Source organism: Xyrauchen texanus, chromosome 14 (genome assembly GCF_025860055.1).
Source record: "Xyrauchen texanus isolate HMW12.3.18 chromosome 14, RBS_HiC_50CHRs, whole genome shotgun sequence".
NCBI lineage: Eukaryota > Metazoa > Chordata > Actinopteri > Cypriniformes > Catostomidae > Xyrauchen > Xyrauchen texanus.
Window position 1 is genome coordinate 9,030,155 of NC_068289.1, and position 17,431 is coordinate 9,047,585.

The 17,431-nt window shown below is 39.1% G+C and overlaps 1 protein-coding gene across 1 annotated transcript in view; it reads left to right on the forward strand.

Annotated features, from left to right (window-relative positions):
* bmpr2b (bone morphogenetic protein receptor, type II b (serine/threonine kinase)) overlaps nt 1-17,431 on the forward strand; it is a 107,811-nt gene that overhangs the window by 60,180 nt on the left and 30,200 nt on the right. Inside the window, exons 4-5 of the mRNA XM_052142992.1 lie at nt 14,740-14,850; nt 14,947-15,038. Of these exons, the coding sequence (XP_051998952.1) occupies nt 14,740-14,850; nt 14,947-15,038 (203 nt within the window). The remainder of the gene's footprint in view (nt 1-14,739; nt 14,851-14,946; nt 15,039-17,431) is intronic.

A 17,431-nucleotide genomic window follows, 5' to 3' on the forward strand; every position in this document is an offset into this window, starting at 1 on the left:
TGTTGATGTACCCTAAATTCGACCCCATTCCACCAAATAACTGACAAGTGCCATATCCCATCAGATATTTTTGCATCAATTCAAACATGATCATATTTTCCCTCTAGTGCTACTTTATAGCGTGTTGTGTGAGCAACCTCCAAGGTTGGCCTGACAAAACAATTGTAATTATTGCCGAATATGGCAGCTAGCGAAACCTCTCAAAGACAGCACCTGAAAAATGTGAGTTGAATGCTGTACCATCACCCCATGGTCTGTGAATATGTATGTTATTTTAGACATAAGTGACTGACATTGGCTAACGCATAAAAGCTAGTGGCAACACATTTCTCGGCAACTATTACTGTGTCATTTTAAAAAAACTTTTGTGTTCCATTTGGGAGGATAGATGGCCGAGTGTGAAGTGTAAGTGCACATTGTGTAGTGCATCATTTGGGACATCGCTTCTGTGAGAATAGATGTAGTATCAAAAAGTTTCATATTGCCGTTGCACTTGCCGTGAACTGGCCTGTTGTTGTCCATGGAAGAAGAAGCGCACATCTGTCATGCTGCATTTCCGACAGTCTCTGAGGTTATAAATCACACATATTGTAAGGCGTACACCTGTTCAGAAAATGTGCAAGTCCTCTCCTCCCACAGTCACACGCGCACACATGCAAGTTCACGGTAAGCTTCATTTAGATGGACCTTGTGATCAGCGAGCTGAAGACTGTGAACAGAGTGTGAGAAGACTCTGATCAATCAGGCATAGATTAACCTTGGCGGCTGTTTTAATTGTAGAGGGGGAATGATGCGTTCTTGTGTTTAAACACAGCTGGACGGATCACTACTTTGAATGCAGGGGTCTCCAAATGCCTTTTTTTTTCCAACCTAGGTTTAAATTGAAACTTAGATTTGGGGGGCACGCATCACAATCACTTTTCATAATAATTTTTTTGAAACCCAGTCAACTTGAATTTTATATTATTGCAATAATAATAATAAAGTTAAGAAATTGTTTTAGAAATATTTTATTGTATAATAATAATAATAATAATTATCATTATTACTATAATCATTTATTACTATTATTTAATAGTAACTTATTTTTTTAATCATTTCTCAATAGGCATTCCCGGTAAACCCCAAAAAGCCTTTATTTCGGTGGAAGCTTTTATTTGAAAACGGCAAGGATGGAAGTTTATGTTAAGTTATAAGTTAAGCCTTATAATGCATTGAAATCTCATCTGCCTTGCTGTCAACAAAAACCCGCTCTCATGGGGTTATTTTAAATGTGTATAGTACATTTTTGCAGCCATACATAAAGGTATGTGAAATTACGCAAATGTGCAAAGAAAATCTGGGCACTTTAAATAATGGGCTCTGTGCACGTTAGCACACCAAACTGAACTCTGAGCACATCTGTCACTCAGGGCATCAGATATACAGAGTTTGTGAGTATGGGGCACAGAACCACATATGTAATACACTGATCCCGTTTATATGTATTTAAGAAAGCTCTACACACTACAGACAAAACAGCTGTGCACATAGGCGCAGAACAACAGGCAGCCCGTTGAGACTATTTATTTCAATCGCATTCCTCACGGTTAAAAATTTGCACTGGGTCATATCGCGATTTCGGTGGGATGTACGTTACAAGTGTACGTATATTGATATCTTTTTATCAAATTTATATCAGATTTTAGAGTTTGAACAATTTGTTTTAGTATAGTTAGAGCATGTTTGTAGTCATTAAGCTTAGCACACACTACATGACTCAAGCTCGTCTCCGTGACTGGTTGTGTGGTGTATGCACTCCTGCAAGTGCAGACTAATGGGTGGCACGCAGACTGCAAGCTGAAACAAGATGGCCAAGTGCCGAGTGGCAAGGCAGGAGGGCAACCTACCATCACTAGGTCTCACATTGATTAAATAGCAGGCAGGTTGGTATACACTGCAGGATGATTTCTATATCATCTGAGATCCTTGCCGTGTGACTTTCAGCAGTTGATTTATTTTTATGTGTTTAGGATCGTCTATTGAATATCTGCCTCTGGGACTAACAAATGAAAGGAATTAGTATTGAACTCTTTCTGGATGATGGAAAATTAAGGAGACAAAGTGTTCTAGTTTCACTTGGTAAGATGCTCATTAAGGTTGCAGATGCTGACATAAATGCTTGGCCAATGCTTTGCAAGTGTGCTGCCCCTTTGTATTTAAAGGTGAATGGTGTAATTTCTGTGTCATTAGCAGCTGCTAATTGAAGTGCTCAAATCATTTTCAAGCACGTTTCAAACATTCCCCTCGTCTTCCCACTCCAAAGTTGTGACATTTGTTAAGCCCAGTTTGACTGCAATTCCGTTTAATGCCACTAGTTATGCAGAAATTATACACTCCTCCTTTAACAAGCCAACGCGATCATACAGGAAATCGACATATTGCTTCCGAAAGTTGATGTACCCTAAATTCGACCCCATTCCACCAAATAACTGACAAGCACCATGTCCCATCAGATATTTTTGCATCAATTCAAATATGATCATATTTTCCCTCTAGTGCTACTTTATAGCGTGTTGTGTGAGCAACCTCCAAGGTTCCCGGTCAACCTCCTGGGAACTCGGGAAGTAACTGCGTTCACATAAACAATGATGAGCACGTTTCTGAGACATTTTTACTGTACTAATGGTTATGTTTAGGGTGTAGTATTAAAAAAAATATGCATTCCTGTTGACTGTAGTACCTCAGTTACAACTAAAAATACAACTAATACAATTAATCAATTATTGATTAATCAACTATCAATAGTGCTCCGTCTACTTCTACTTATACTGGCTCTGCTTGCCTTCACATATTTACACAGAGTACGCATGAAACACACACAGACACACACACATAGAGGAGACAGTGTCATCTAAGCCGAACAGGATGGTGTGTTCGCTTTCTGTCAGACTGATTCAGTTGGTGGAACGTGGCGGTCTGTTAAATTGATGGGATGGTTATTGGGACCGTTGCCTTGGCGCTGGGCTGAAACAGGCCGGCTGGCTGTGTCTCTGATTCATGGCCGTGTCAGCACTCTCTCTGCTGGGGACCCCAGATGTGCTTCCTTGTGACAGGAGTCACAGAGGTCAACAGATCTGAGGTCGCAGGGTTCACGGTCAGATACATGCAATCTGCTGCGAGAAACCTGAGCCCAGCACTTGTCCTATACATCAGCCCACAGATATCTAGACATTTACATTTAAATTTATGCATTTGGCTGACGCTTTTACCCAAAGCGACTTAAAGAGCCCTTATTACAGGGACAATCCCCCCGGAGCAACCTGGAGTTAAGTGCCTTGCACTAGGACACAATGGTGGTGGCTGTGGGGATCGAACCGACAACCTTCTGCTTACCAGTTCAGTGCTTTAGCCCACTACGCCACCTAGACATTCAACAGAAAAGCTTCTCGGATATATGCAGTTCTACTTTTTATTATTTTGTTTTCTAGATACTTGGTGCCTCAAACAAAACTCTCAAACTCGCAAATCCAGTGATTAGTTCTTCCTTATCAGCGATTAGATCAAGCTTTGTAACACAATGCTTAAGATTCAGGACATGTTAACTTTAACCCTGTTTGCCATTATTCTTTCATGTCTTCACTCTCTTGTTGTCTTTGTGTGGCTCAGGTGTGTCTGAGTGGGTGGGGCTTGTGTGTGTGAAAGCAGATACTCCTGCATCATATTCAAATAAATTGGGTTCCTCTCACTCTTTTCATACTCACAGTTGCTGTATGTGCTGAATATAATCAACTGTAAATCATAATGACCAACAATTAAACCGGTCCCAGATCAGTATAAAATGTCTCCGTCCATACTGATGTAGAATCTGTAACTCACATATGCAAATGAGTCTGGCTTGCACAGCTGTTTTTGTCACCATTTCTCTTCTTTATTGAAAATCCAGTGGCTCTCTTTGAGATAATTTGTCAGAGTGGTCTGAATTGCATTGGGCTGAAGACAGCCAGGAATTATACAGCAGTCACCATGAATAAAAGATGAATTAAATGAATCAGTGCTGTGAGGATTAAAGCCATCCATATGGAATGAGAAAGGAGACAGAGAGGGAAAAAAGGAGGACAGGAAGTGAAAGTGAGAGAATGGAGTAGGTTATCCATAGAGGAAGTCCCTTTTGACTCGCTGGCTGCCAAACTGCTAACTGCCCGGAAAGCATCTTCCTGAGCTTCTATACAGCTACTGTTACAGAGACAAGGAAAGCCAAAAGTCAAAAAGGAAAGACTCCATGTCACCGTCCAACTAGATATTCTGGTTTTATTTGGAATCATGTGTCCCTTTCATTTTTATGATTGATTGCAACTTATGGGGAGACTAGTTCTTTCAATTAGTCAAACTCCCACTTAGACCTTAGGGAACGTTTAATGTTACTTTAGTGAGCTATTTTAATGCATTTCTATCTTTATACTGTGGAAGGCTTTGTTTGTAAAATGTTAATAAATCATTATATTGTTTTGCTTTCTTTCCTAAAAAGGAAATACATGCATTTTGACAAGAAAACAAGTATATATAGAGTCAAATTTCAGCACTTTTTCAGCAATATTCGATTAAACGCGATTGTGGTGGTGGGGGCGTGGTTAAGCGCCGGCTTGTGAATGGAGAGCGAGATCAGGAGATGAGAACAGTTAGGATCCTGGCAATGATTGTTTCTAACAGCTGTTTGTCTTTGCAGTGAGAGTTGAGATGGTCTTTAAGAGTGAGCAAGACACCAATGAGGGAGAGAGAGCTTTGACACACAAGCCGAAGAATCTGTACTGGTCTACTGTACTGTGTCTGCTGAAAAGCTTGTTTTGAGTATTGCTCAAAATTTTTTTTTTGTTTAAAATAAACATACTTTTTGAGTTGGATTCGCCATCTCCTGCTTTCTCCGTTAGCCTAACTGTGAACACTGTTAAAGCGATTAACTATGAAAAATATTGTGATATAATTTTTAAAATGTTAAATTGACTGCCAGTACTAAAAACGATGCATTCTACAAACTCTTTGAATTTGCACTCAATATCATTATAAAACCCCATGTATAAGATAATTTAATGCCTTATTTAGTGACAACGGAGCACAATACAATCCTCAAAATTGTTGTAGTGGCCAGTGCATTTACTCTCTCAGGTAAAAATCTCTGCATATCAGACATTCAGACTCTGCAGTATATCTGCCATGATCTTGTCTTTGAATTGGTTTGAGAAGTCTGTCAAGTTAGTTGCTGATTGAGAGCTCCTGCTGATAATGTATGGATGTCTCTTTTGTCATCTCACTCTGTTTTTTTTCCCTCTCACAGTTGTCAGTTTTACTGTGCTGTATTGACATGACGAACAACTCTGTTTGTACTGCTTAGGCAATTGGAGATAAGCTGCAGACAAGTGCAGTACAGAAAGAACAAATTAAGGAATTAAAGCTGATGTAATTTTTTCAGTGTTGAAACTAGGGCTGGGACGATTCATCGACGTAATCGACGTCATCGATTACAAAAATACGCGTCGGTGCGTCGCAATGGAATAATTAAAATGGCAGCGCCCGGTTTAAGCATGGATTCCCCGAAGAACAAACTGCAGCAAAAAAAAAACTTGCCCATGGTGATCTAAAGCCTGGGAGTATTTTAGCCAGAGACCCAACGATGTGGTGCTGTGTAAGATATGCAAATTGGAAATGGCTTATCACAGCCGTACAACCGCTATGAACGAACACTTGAAGCGAAAGCATCCCGGAGCGCTTGTCATGACTGCAGCACCGTAAGTCCTGTTTACTTTTTGTCCCCACCCAAACATGATATAGTATTACAACATGTGTTTCTGTTAGTGTTAGTATTAGTCACTTAAAATAGATTTTCTAAATGTTTCCTCATCGCCCCCATGTTAAAAGTAATTTCTGCACCGCAAGTAAATTTCTCACAATGCAACCAAAAAAACGTCTGTTATTAGCCACTGGCAAGTACATTTTTACATTTCACTCGCCAGTGATAGAGTAGTTGTGTAGTGTCCGAGGCCCCTTTACTGAATAAAAAGCAGTTGATTAACAAGCTAGATTCAGCCTAGTCTTTCCCTGCATGATGTCTCATGAGTGTGGAGGAAAAAAGCACTTGTGTCTCATTCAGTTGAGCATCTCAGGGAACCGCACCACGGATGTCACAACAGCAGCTCTCTTGAGAGCGTGTAAAGATGAACCACTTGTCAAGCGCACTGATGTAGACCACGTGAGCAAATCTCCCGTGAAAATATAAACATGGTATAAAGGGATTTGTTTTGTGAACGCAAAGTGCTCCAGTTTCAATTTACGGCCATGTAATGTCAAATATCCGTGGTCATTGTGGGTTTATTCACGCAGTTTAATAAGCAGTGAGACAGAGGAGATGCCCAGCTCTATTTCTGTGGAGATGATCAAATGCAAGAAACAGAATCTCAAAGTCTTCCTTCATGAGAAATAAGGGCTTGTGAGTTAATCAGAGAGCCTTAAAATAATGTGTGAAAGTGAAGAATTTAAGGCAGATATATTTTACTATTGCATAATATAATATAATATAATATAATATAATATAATATAATATAATATAATATAATATAATATAATAGCTATACAGGTTAGCTGGGTTACAAAAGAAGCAAAAGAAAACAAAACATTGAAAGTCCAATGGATCAGAAAAGTAAATCGGACAAATAAGAGAGATATATTTGAGTTATTTAGACATATTTTGATAATTAAAATATTATTTTAATTATTTTATAATTTTATTTGACTCTCATTCATACATTTTTGATGCCTGAAAAGGAAATCATATACCCTTATTTTATTATATGACCCAAGCTAAATTTGTATAAATGACTTTGTTGTGTGCATGAAGCACACATAGTGAGTTTGTATGGTAAATAATCATCATATTCTTGAAACACCTTAAACAGACAATTAATCATCATATTCCTAAACCAGTAATCATAGTCATAATCACAATTATTTGTTTGATAATTAATTGTCAGCCAAATTTCACAATCGTGACCCCTAATTTTCATTTATTGTTTTGTTGTTTTGTGAATTGTTTTGTTACAAATGTTTCTTTTACTGAGAGTTGATTAAGAATCCACAAGTTTTAGTTATTCCTGTTAGAAAAACATTTAAGTGTTACTCAAATTGCACTAATTTTACTGTAATATAATTTTATGTTGGACTGCTAAACTCGAGGTTGCACAATGTTTTGATATTCCTCCTGAAAGTGACTTGAATTTTACATTTTGTTTAATTTATTTTGTTGTTGGATGCTAAATGTAGATTACACATTCCTTTTACTCGAATTGAACACGTTCTTTCTTAAAATCTCTCCAAAATAAATTTTATGTAATCTACATTTAGCAGTCCAACAATAAAATGAAACAAATGTAAAATTCAAGTCACTTTCAGGAGGAATATCAAAACATTGTGCAACCTCGAGTTTACCAGTTAAGACGGGGCTATTTTTGTTGCAGAATAATACCCTGCAGTGCACACTTTGTTTCTTGTATATTTGTTTGTGTTTAAGATAATTTATTAAAATATTGAAATATTAATGAGACAAGTTTTTATATGAATTTTGGGTTAATTCATTGTTATATTAATCAAGAAAAATCGGCAAATCGGTTAGATTAATCGACTAATCGAAAAAATTATTGTTAGGTGCTGCCCTAGTTGAAACACTTTCTTCTATCTTCTAGCTTAATATGCAGCAGTAACTATAAGTAAAGCATTAATTAATTTTCTCAAACTTAAAACACTTTTTCTGCAGTGCTATTAAAATTCCTGTTTGTTTTGAGAGACCGGCTTAGACCTCTCTTAACAATGTAATTCAACTAATGGCGTTCGTTAGGGTCGGGGCTAGCTGACTGTTTGAACAACTGCAGGCGAGGGCCGTATTCAGAAAGCTGTTTTGAAAATAGTTTATTGTTGGCAATTCATTTTGGTGGCGCTAGTGTTGCAGAAACTACACACTTTAGCTTTAAGAAGTCTGTCCTTGTCCACAAGCAAACAATACAATCTACGCTGAAATGTTCTGAATACACAAACATAATACAGTCCATGGTGATGTTGGGGTGCTTCAACAGGCCAAAGCAGAGATGGTCTTCAAATCTCATATCTTATGTGTTTGTTTACACACAGGACTGCATGTGTGTCTCCCAGTCTGTGGCGGCAGCAGCAGAATGAGTTGCGCTTTTAAAAGTTGTGCTTGTACCGCTCTTAAACCACAACGCATATTGCTGGTGTTGTGCGGAAACTAATCAAAACAATCAAAGATGTACATGTTTACAAAAGACCAGCAATTAAAAATAGCACTGATGGGTGCAAATACGGTCCAGGATGCCTTCAAAGCAGCACAACAGCAAGGAATCGCAGCTAAAACACAATAGGGGTCTCCGTTTTAGAGTCATAACTTGACATCGCGCCTTTTAAAAGCGGCACTAGATAATGGTCAAAGCTGTTCATCTAGTGCATGTTTATTTAGAAACACATTTAAATCCAGATGAAGGTGTCCTGTGTGAGTCCACTTTGGTTGAATTTCCCCATGACAGGCCCATTTCCTCTTCACCTGTGTGACTGTCTGAGCACCAGTGGGCGGGGCCAAGGGTGCAATGACAGAAAAGGAGGCGTGGATGTCTTGCTGAAGAGGCAGTCCTATGCAGATGTATTTGGTCATTGTGATGTCACAAGTTCTACAAATTCCAAATGAGCCGTTAATTGCAGCTTGGTTTAAATAAATGCTCTTATTCTATTAAGAAGAAAGTTTTAAATTCTGAAGCAGTGTGTTTTTATTGTACAATGATCTCTTTATACGTCAAAAGATCAAGGTAAATTGTATTCCTCATGTCATGACTCCTTTAATATTTGGGGATATATCTGTGCCGATAGTTGCTTTTTGGAACCATTGTTATATGCAAAACGTTGCAGAGAGTTGCATTATTATTATTATTATAATTATTATTCCTCCGTTTCTGGTGCTAAAGGGTTTCACAGTTAAAACTCCTTGGTTCTACATCTAAAAAAATAACAGTGGCCTCTAGAGGTGAAATAACAGTCACTGACTGTGTGGAGATTCTTGTACCATGTGACTACTACTATATTGATGAATGATGATCTACTGTTGATGAAGTACTGCTCATACAGTAATTATCTCCCTATTACAATGTTTACTTTATGGTGTTTATATTTTAATACATTGTAGATGATTGTAATATTCCCCAGTGTATTGTGGGCTTGCTTAGAGATAAAAGTCCTGCGTGCACCAAATCAATTCTTTGTTTGGTTATTATTGGGATTTTGGTTGCACAATAAACAGCATCTGGGATTTTATTCATGTTTGTTCCTGTCATAGTAAGGAAAGACATAGAAAATGTTTTAAGATGAATACATTTTAAAAAGGTTCTGCCGATTAATCAGTTATTGGGCTTTTCCATTAGCTTATCTGTATCTGCAAAATCCACTATCGGTTGGCCTCTGTTTTGGTGTTAGCCTATGAGTTGAACCATTGAGGCGATGGCCTGCAATTTGTGTGTGTTTGTGTGAGAGTATCTGTTTGTGACTGTTAGAATTAAAATTCCTCAATATTCTGTGCCAAAAAAACACTGTAGCTCAGAGAGTCAATCATGTTGTTGTGCTTATTAGCTCTCTGCCAGAAGAGCTGTGAGTGAACAAACATCTGCTCATTTCCCTTAATTAATGTATTCATTAGCTTTGCCTCTTTTAACCTTAACCTTTACACAGTGAATGGCAGGAGTGTTTTGAGAACAGAAAATTAGTTTGCCTGATGAAACTGTAGTGCACTTAAATTCTCTGTTAAAGCCTTATCACATCTTCTAGTGCAATTCAGCAAGACGTCACAAATTGCAGATGAAAATTGCAATTCATTTTTTAGAGAATAATTATTCACACAGAGTCCAAAGTGAATGTCAAAAAAATGTTCATGCCAAAATGAATGCGAAACACCCTTTGGCAGTAATGTGCTTTTAAATCAAAACACATGTTTTTACTGTAACAAAATAGTTATAGTTATGTGATTCCATAGAAAGTGAGTTGTTTTATTAATAGTGTATAAAGCAGATTGCAGCCATGTTTTATCTGACTGTAACATGATGATTGTAGTTATTCAGGCACCCTCAGTCTTTTCCCCAGCATCAAAAGCACAGAGGAGCTGAATATAGGCCAGAGAATTCCCACTGAGTTGCTTTTGTTGGGTAGATTCAGGTAGAGATGTGAGAGTCCTGTTGTAATGGCAGCATTAAAGGCCGTTCGCTCATGAATGACTCCCATTAGAGTTTCCCTGGTGTCTCTGGCCTGTGGTCTTTGAAATTCTCCCATACGTGGGCCTCATGGTGCCTCATGGTGCGTGTGATGCATATCTGAGATGCCACTGTTTGTTTGTTGAAAAAAGACCCTATGTGTCACCAATAATTATAACATGAAAAGGATGTTCCTCAGTCCCCAATGGGAAAAATGATTTATTGTCATAATTCATCATTCATTGCTTTTTAAAATCATGTTAGTGGGTGTCTTACACACATTAGTCTGGATTTAATGGATTTGTGCCTCTCCCTTAGGAATTTAAATGAAACAGTTTAGATTTACTGTTTTTGCAGCCTAACAATGATGGACATGCTTTGCCTAGCATCTGTTTACTGATGGCACTATGCACCGCAACGGGTGTTTCCAGTGTAGCCGGTGTCAATGATAAGAATGGAAAATATATGCTTTTGAAGCAATGCATTGCGTCACTTAAGTCAGGGTGTTAATACACACTTAAACAAATATAAAATTGTCATTAATTTAAGTGTCCTAATACTTTTCATTAACATATTCATATACTGAGGTATTTGTATTTACTCCAAGGTATTAAAAAGAATACCATTCCCTGATAGACAACTATTTGATGTGTGTGTTTACATCTAGAAGACCTTGAATTTTACGTTGTTTGCTCATCTGCAATACATCTATAAGATGTCAATAAGTATGTCTTCGATGTCAATAAGACATTCATCAGATGACTGAGACGTTTATGATTTAGAATGTTTGTAAATCTGATCTTTTTAAGATGTTTAGCAGATGTTAATTTAGATGTGATGCTTTCCAGATCTAAAACAGACATCTCAGAGATGTATATGTTTGCTGTCTGGGATGTATTACCCTTGGAAATGTCCAAAATATTGTAGAACTATTGCACTTTTTGGTCCTTTTTTTTTTTTTTTTTAAAGAGAGGACAAGATAGAAAGAAAGAAAATAAAAATAAAAATTAAATATGAATTATGGAAACTTGATTGAGCAAACAGGAGAGCTTTCATAGTGGATGGAGGGAGATATGCAGGATGTGGATAAAGATTGTTCCTAGTCTGGAAGAGGGAGGGACACTCAGACATTCTGCCTCTGAGCTAAACACTCCTGGCTCCAAGATATGTAAACAGTGTCTATGTATATGTGAAAGACAGAAAGATGTATTATGTCTATATCTATAAATGCCTGTGTTTTATCCTTTGAGTGTTAAAGGAGTGTGGCTATATACACCAATCAGCCACAACATTAAAACCACCTGCTCTTCTCACCACAATTGTACAGGGCCTTTATCTGAGTTACCGTAGACTTTTGTCAGTTCGAACTAGTCTGGCCATTCTCTGTTGACATCTCATCAAAAAGGCATTTCCGTCCGCAGAACTGCCGCTCACTGGATGTTTTTTGTTTTTGGCACCATTCGGAGTAAACTCTACAGACTGTTGTGTGTGAAAATCCCAGGAGATCAGCAGTTACAGAAATACTCAAACCAGCCCACCTGGCACCAACAATCATGCCACGGTCCAAATCACGGAGATCCCATTTTTCCCCATTCTGATGGTTGATGTAAACATTAACTAAGGCTCCTGATTTTATGCACGGATGCCACACGATTGGCTGATTAGATAAACCAGACGGGTTTGTTTATTTTGAGTATTTCTGTAACTGCTGGTCTCCTGGGAGAATGCTATTCTGAGATGCAGATTGGCGCTCTTTTGGCGGCACAAGGGGGACCTACACAATATTAGTCAGGTGGTTTTAATGTTGTGGCTGATCAGTGTATGAGTGAGAGTGTGTGTTGAAATGAGAGTTTTGAAAGATAATTTTCTAGAACTGAACACCGGTATACAGGCTGACGCACTGCTGTGGTATAAATCTCATATTTATTGATCTGTCTTGAGAAATCCAAACCTTTCTGGGCAGTATGATCGTGCAGTGCTGCAGGTCTGGTACTCTTCTAGCTACAGCAGTAAACCTGGGAGGGTACGGTTAAAAAAAACCTGCATAGTGTATGTTTGTCCAATGTTTTAGATGGTCTGTGACTATTTATTCATTTGAATCTGCATACACTGTCTATCATACATTTTGATGTGCATTCTTTTTAAATTCAACATTTCCAGCATCATTCGACATGAATCCATTCTCAAACTTAATAATTAATGCAAGCAGTCACTACTCTTTAAGTTCTGTTTCATCTAAAATTACGTTAAATTGACGTCTCATTGCAATTGTGTGAGTGTGCTGATTTTGTGAGGCTGTTCTGGCATTTTAAGGTTTCGTTCTGTTTCTCTTTGGTTGAAACTGAAGCCTTTTTCTGTGGTTTTATCATCCCCACTCATCTCTCTCGCTCTTTTTGTGCCTTAAAGCTCTAACTCTTGTATGCAAGGACATGTCTGTGTCTTAGGCAGAGTGAGAAAACAGTGAGTCAAAAGCTAAAAGTGAAATGAGTCAAAAGCTAAAGAATCAAAGCAAGAGGTGGATTTAATTGGATTTTAGAGGACCGGTATGGGTCAAATATGTGAACAGAAAATGTGATGATTTTGATAGATGACTCACATTTCCAACTTTTTGGTTTTCTTTGAACAAAACACCAGTAGAATTTCTGTTTATGCTGAGTGAACAGATAGTTTTGTGTAGTTTGACTAACCAGGGTTGTGTGTAATTCAGATTTGAATTTTGAATGACTTTAAATTATGGGTTCCTTCATTTGAAATTAATTTGAATCTAGGTAGTAAACAAGATGCAGTAATTCATATTTGAATGCACGGAAGTAGACTGCAACTAGAAATGAAATTCCAAAACATTATTTAAGTGTAGTTTTTAATAATATAGCGTGTGTGTGTGTGTGTGTGTGTGTGTGTGTGTGTGTGTGTGTGTGTGTGTGTGTGTGTGTGTGTGTGTGTGTGTGATATATATATACTGCACGATTTGGGGAAAATGTCATATTGCGATTATTGATGTTAATATTACGATATGCGATTTGCGATATAATAAACAAATGGTATCATAAGTCAACTTGCTTGGTTAACAAGGAAAATGATCAAACAAATAGATTACTGATAATGCTGAAATGTGTATTTTTCAGCTCAAAAATACAAACTAGCAACAACAACTATAAATGCACAGTGTTTTCAAATTTAAATATTTTTTACAAAATTAAATAATATCTTTGCATTACTGCAAACTTGTTATTTTCTCAATATTACACCTAAATAAAATAGAACAATAAATAAGAATAAATAAGTGTGTGTGTGTGTGTGTGTGTGTGTGTGTGTGTGTGTGTGTGTGTGTGTGTGTGTGTGTGTGTGTGTGAGAGCATGTATTTATCACTTTGTGGGTACCAAAAATCCCCATAAGGATAGTAAAACCCGAAATCTTTGACCTTGTGGGGACATTTTGTCGGTCCCCCTGAGGAAAACAGCTTATAAATCATACTAAATTATGTTTTTAGAAAATGTAAAAATGCAGAAAGTTTTCTGTGAGGGTTAGGTTTAGGGGTAGGGTTAGGTTTAGGGGATAGAATATAAAGTTTGTACAGTATAAAAACCATTATGTCTATGGAAAGTCCCCATGAAACATGGAAACACAAGCGTGTGTGTGTGTGTGTGTGTGTGTGTGTGTGTGTGTGTGTGTGTGTGTGTGCATTTTATTGTTGTTGTAATTTTAATGTTATTTTTCTCTTAAGATTGATCTTATCATGATGATCTCATCAATGATGCTACAGACGAGCGTCTCCGTGTTATAGTGCGCATCACCCGGCAGAATTTTATATCTCTCCCGGTCTCGACTCCCGCTCCGATTGCGTCTCTTCCGTGACTGGTTGAAGCGGCTCTGACCGCACCGAGAATGACAGTTTTGGAGTTTGTGTTTATTTACATGGGATGCTCACGTATTATATGAACTTTTAATTATTGATGAAATAAAGATATATTGCCAAGCCATTATCTGTGTTTTTTTTGTGTTATTTTTTCTGGCCACCAGTTCGGTGTCGGTCTGCTCGGCATCCATCTTCACCTGATTTCCACGCTGCTCACCAGAAACTCACATGACATGACCACACGTGCCAGTCCATAAACTGAGGCTGACTGGTCATCTTTTTATTAGCGGTGTAGAAAATGGGCACACAGCTTTCAGAGAGAATGTGCTGTCACGTCCACACATGCACTTATTTATTTAATATAATCGCAACATTTGCCATCATATAATCGCACAGGCTGACTTCGCGATTGCGATATGATTAATCGTGCAGCACTAATATATATATATATATATATATATATATATATATATATATATATATATGTGTAAAAATATATCGGATGAAATTCTTAATTGAACGTGTCAATTTAAAAATGTGTTTTAGATGAGAAGGCTACACTTAAGCTTGTAGTCAAATGAAAACTAACTCTCTCTCTGTCTTTCTTTCTCTTTCAGAAGACCAGCAGCCTCTACATAGAGATGAGGCCATTTTCATCGCCCTGGCATCTGTCTCTATATTAGCAGTTTTGATTGTGGCACTGTTCTTTGGTTATCGCATGATGATGGGTGAGACATTACTCTGTGCTGTGATTAATTACTCCAGAATATAATTCCCGTAATATTGGTACAGTGTTGTGATTGTGCATACTGTGTTTGTTACAGGTGAGTGTAAACAGGGCCTGCATAATATGGATATGATAGAGGCAGCACCGTCAGAACCATCTCTGGATTTAGACAGTTTAAAGCTCCTGGAGGTTTGTTCAGCTCTTCATTGGCCTGCACAAATAACCATCACCAAATACTAGGACTGGTTAAAAATATTTATTTTCCAATGCATTGCAATCTTCATTCAACGATCTCGCTATCGAATCTTAAATCCCTAGATCAAAATTTGCGCTGTGCTGTGCGAATAAAAATGCCTGTAATTAGCCACTGGTTGGTAAACGTTCAGATTTCTCTCATCAGTGATTAAGGGATATATTGGCAAAGAAGTTCAGCATCCTTTCACTGCGTTTTGAAAGTTTTATTTGACTCATTCCATCTAATATAGTGTTTGTTCAAAGACTCTTAATAACCGTTCTGTTCTTTAGAATCAACAGTCAATTTCGGTAATCAAAATAAACATTTTATTCTAATCAAGAATATATACACTTATTTACAGACTCTCTTAACAGAACTGCTGGTTTTCTTAAAGAGACAGCACAGATTTATAGCACATGTTCTAAAATCAGTGTAAATACTTGTAAATAGTATATATTTTGTAATAAACATTTAACAAAATATAATAAATGCAGTATAATACCATATTTATTGATGGAATACATGGATTTGAACATTTGTACGGCTAAAATGTGACACATTATTTTAAATTTTTTTTGTAAATAATTAGTAAATGTAATACGCACAAGAAGAAACAGTCACAATGTCGGGGTAAAACTGCTTTAATGGCAGAAAGGCAAAAGTACAAAGGGGCAAATCCAGAGAAGGCTAGTCAAGGGGGGCCTAAGGTCGAAGCCGGGAAATCAGTATATAACAAATGGGCAAATCCAAAGAAGCGTAATACAGGGAAGCGTAAGGTCGAAGCCGGGAGATCAGAATATAACAAAGACAAACACGAGAGTAGTAGAAACAGGGGAAAGCTAGCGAAACACTAGAGCTGGCAAAGCGAAGGGGTAACTAAACAATAACCAACAAGTGTGGGGAGAAAGGGCAGAGTATATATAGAGGAAGTGAACCGTGCAGGTGAAACTAATATTCTGGTGATTGGGAGCGAGCGTGAGAGCTAGAGGGGGCGGGGTGAACTTGAGGATCAGATTTCGTTACAGTACTCCCCCCTCTGCTACGGACGGCTCCGGACGGCCGCGCTCTGTTGCGAGGAGCGCGACCTCTGGGAAGTGGTGTGGGACGATCGGGATGCTGGCGATGGTAATCCAGCTTGAGGGCTTGGTCCAAGACATCCCTCGACCGTACCCACGACTGTTCCTCAGGTCCGTAGCCCTCCCAGTCTGCCAGATACTGCAACTCGCCACCCCACCGTCGGGAGTCTAACAAGGCCCGGACCGTATAGGCGGGCTGACCTCCGACATCGAGTGGTGGAGGGGGTGTTTGGGATGCCGTGGGCGGGAACATGGGGCTATAGAACACAGGCTTGAGAAGGGAAACATGAAACACAGGACAAATTTTGTAGCGGGGTGGCAAAAGCAATTTATAGGTGACTGGGTTAACTCTCTGAACAATCTTAAAAGGGCCGACATACTTTGGGCTCAGCTTCTTGGACGGGAGACGGAGACGGATGTCTCGGGTCGATAGCCATACTCGCTGGCCCGGATGGAATATGGGGGCAGGTCGGCGTCGGCGGTCTGCCTTAGACTTCTGGGTCTGGGTGGAGCGTTGTATACGGTCATGGGTGGCTCTCCAGACCTGGACACACCTCTGGGCCCAGGCATCCACCGCCGGAACGTCACTGGGATCGGCCTCCCAAGGGAAAAGGGGTGGTTGATAGCCCAGGACGCATTGGAATGGGGTGAGGCGAGTCGAAGAGCTGACCAGTCAAGTTGCCTTGGTTCTGGGCACAGTACGCCCTCAGGTATTTACCAATCTCTTGGTTGAGACGCTCAGTCTGGCCATTGGTCTGGGGGTGGTATCCCGAGGAGAAGTTGAGTTGAATACCCAGTCTGTCGCTGAAGGCTCGCCAGAAGCGAGAAGTGAATTGGGTACCTCGATCTGAAGTAATCTCCTCGGGAATGCCGAAGTTCCTAAAGACGTGGTTGATCATGAGGTCGGCCAGTTGGGTAGCGTTGGGTAGTCCGGGTAGGGGAATCAAGCGGCACATCTTGGAAAACCTGTCTATCACAACCAGGATTTCAGTCCGACTGTCAGAGGGGGTAAGTCGGTAATGAAGTCCATGGCGATGTGGGACCACGGCTCGATCGGGTATAGGCAACGGTTGGAGGAGCCCTGCGGAAGGTGACGAGGAGTTTTGGACTGGGCACAGACTGGACACGAGAGGACATAGTCATGGACGCTGTCCTTGAGCGAGGGCCACCAAAATCTCCTTGCGAGTAGCTCGGTAGAACGGGTGATACCCGGTGGCCAGAACAAAGGGAAGTGTGGACCCACTGCATCAGCTGAGGGCTAATAATGGTGG